Below are 1,899 nucleotides of genomic sequence, written 5' to 3' on the forward strand. Positions count from 1 at the left end.
ATAAATGAGGAACATCCTTTAGCTGGGCACTTACGTGCCTTCGCTATGGATAAGAGTACTACATTCCCTTTCCTTCCTTCTCCATAAGCTAGCACCGCATTCCCACCCAACAAAGGAATTATCAGCTTCTTAGAGCATAAGATTTCCGCTTGGTTCTCAACTAGCCAATCCATCCAGATTATGATATCGAATCCGCCTATAGCCATGGGTATGAGGTCCACCCGAAATTCCTTTTCCTCAATCCCCAAAACGCAACCTCTAACAATTTCATGCACCAAAACTTGACTACCATTCGCTATCTCTATAATTAACGCATCTTCTAGTGTACTAGGCGGCATAAGCAAATGTTGATAGAATGAAGTGGACATAAAGGAACATGAAGCTCCCAAATCAAAAAGTACGTGAGCAGGTATGGAGTTAATAAGGAACGTACCCGACACCACATCTGTCGCCGCCTTGGCTTCTTCTCTTGACATCTGAAAGGCTCGACTGGTTGATTTCGGGGTGTTCTCTTTTCTTCCTTGACTCCCACTTGATTTCAACTTTTGGCAATCGTTCTTGAAATAGCCTGGCTCCCCGCATCAAAAACATATGGTCCCCTTGATTGGACACTCGTTCCGTGTATGGCCTGTCTTCCCACACTTAAAGCATTTGGTGGGGATAAAGTTGGTGCTACACGGGTCGTGATGTTTACTGCGGCATTTGGGACACCATCTAGCCTCTTGCTTGGGGTGGGCTTCACGATTTTTGCTGCCAAAGTGGTTTGGCTTCTTGGATGGTGTGTAAGGCCCTTCCCACTTCCTCTTCTCCCCACTCGACAATTTTTCTTCTTTTCCCTTAAAATAAACTGATTCCAAGACCTTGGCTTCTTCGATTGCCTCCCTGAGCCAAGCTCTAGAGTTCCTAACCATTACCATCATGTCTGCAGGTAGCCCTTTGAGGTAGGCCTTCATCTTATCTTTCTCTGTTGGGGCCACGTGTCCCACCAAGTTTAGCTTTTCCATGAAGAGTCGGGTGTAGTCCCTTACTGAAAAATTTCCCTTCTTAAGGGTTCGAAATTCTTCTTCGATGCGATCTATCTCTTGTTCATTGCAATATTCTTCCATTACTTTTTCCTTGAATGTGGTCCAACTCATCTTGGTCAATTCTGTAACCTCGATGGTTGAGATGACAATGTTCCACCAGGTAAGAGCTGCACCCCTCAGCATTTGAGAGCCAAACTTCACTTTTTGCCCCTCGTCACAGTCACAAGCCCGTAAGGCTTGCTCGATTTCCTGAAGCCAATTCATGCATGCCACAGGATCGTCCGACCCCATGAATTCCGGTGGCTTACAACATATGAAGGTCTTGTAAGAGCAAATTCTACCCATTTGTCTCACCTCAATCGTTGCTAGCTCCTGGGTTGGGATTCTATTTTTGGTATCCCCGGACCCCCCATAGTTACATTCTCGGCAACTACTTCATGCTTACAGTTATTAACGTCTCTGTCCTCCCAAAGCTTCATAAAGAATTCTTGTTGTTGAGCCATAGCTCTATTCATAACATTCATCATTGTGTCCATCATTCTTGACTCTGGGGTTTCCTTTTCAATTATAGGGTTAGTGGTGGCATTATCAATTTGGGGAGTCTGGTCAGCCACACCTCCCAAGATGGTGGTTCATGGTGGTTGATCCGCGGTCGATTCTGTCACGGCATGACCCTCTGGTGAGGTATCCCGTCTACTCCGAGTGTTCACCATAAAGGCTGAATGCAAGAGAGTGGAAGAGAGTTAGAATAGGAAGAATACGAAATTATCGTGACACGTATCGACACATTCATAAATTCTTGTAATAATAGTGAGTTTAAGCACGCTTATGCAACAACATACTCAAAATAGCATTAGCTAAGTGAAATTTCGAA

The 1,899-nt window shown here is 44.8% G+C and overlaps 1 protein-coding gene across 1 annotated transcript; it reads right to left on the reverse strand.

Annotated features, from left to right (window-relative positions):
- Positions 1–581: 581 nt before the first annotated feature.
- Positions 582–1,528, reverse strand: LOC112502502. Its single transcript, XM_025106445.1, has 2 exons — positions 1,445–1,528; positions 582–1,328 (listed from the first exon to the last, which is right to left on the reverse strand). The coding sequence occupies exons 1-2, from the start codon at positions 1,526–1,528 to the stop codon at positions 582–584; spliced, it is 831 nt and encodes a 276-aa protein (XP_024962213.1).
- Positions 1,529–1,899: the final 371 nt, after the last annotated feature.

The sequence above is a fragment of the Cynara cardunculus genome, unplaced genomic scaffold (genome assembly GCF_001531365.2).
Source record: "Cynara cardunculus var. scolymus isolate 2C unplaced genomic scaffold, CcrdV1 Un_Scaffold_1517, whole genome shotgun sequence".
Classification (NCBI taxonomy): Eukaryota; Viridiplantae; Streptophyta; class Magnoliopsida; order Asterales; family Asteraceae; genus Cynara; species Cynara cardunculus.

Excerpts from the sequence above, each read along its gene's own strand:
- LOC112502502 (XM_025106445.1), bottom strand. The coding sequence starts at position 1,528 with ATGGCTCAACAACAAGAATTCTTTATGAAGCTTTGGGAGGACAGAGAC. Across the intron at positions 1,329-1,444 it reads ATGAAGTAGTTGCCGAGAAT|CCACCGGAATTCATGGGGTC; the intron begins GTAACTATGGGG and ends ATATGTTGTAAG.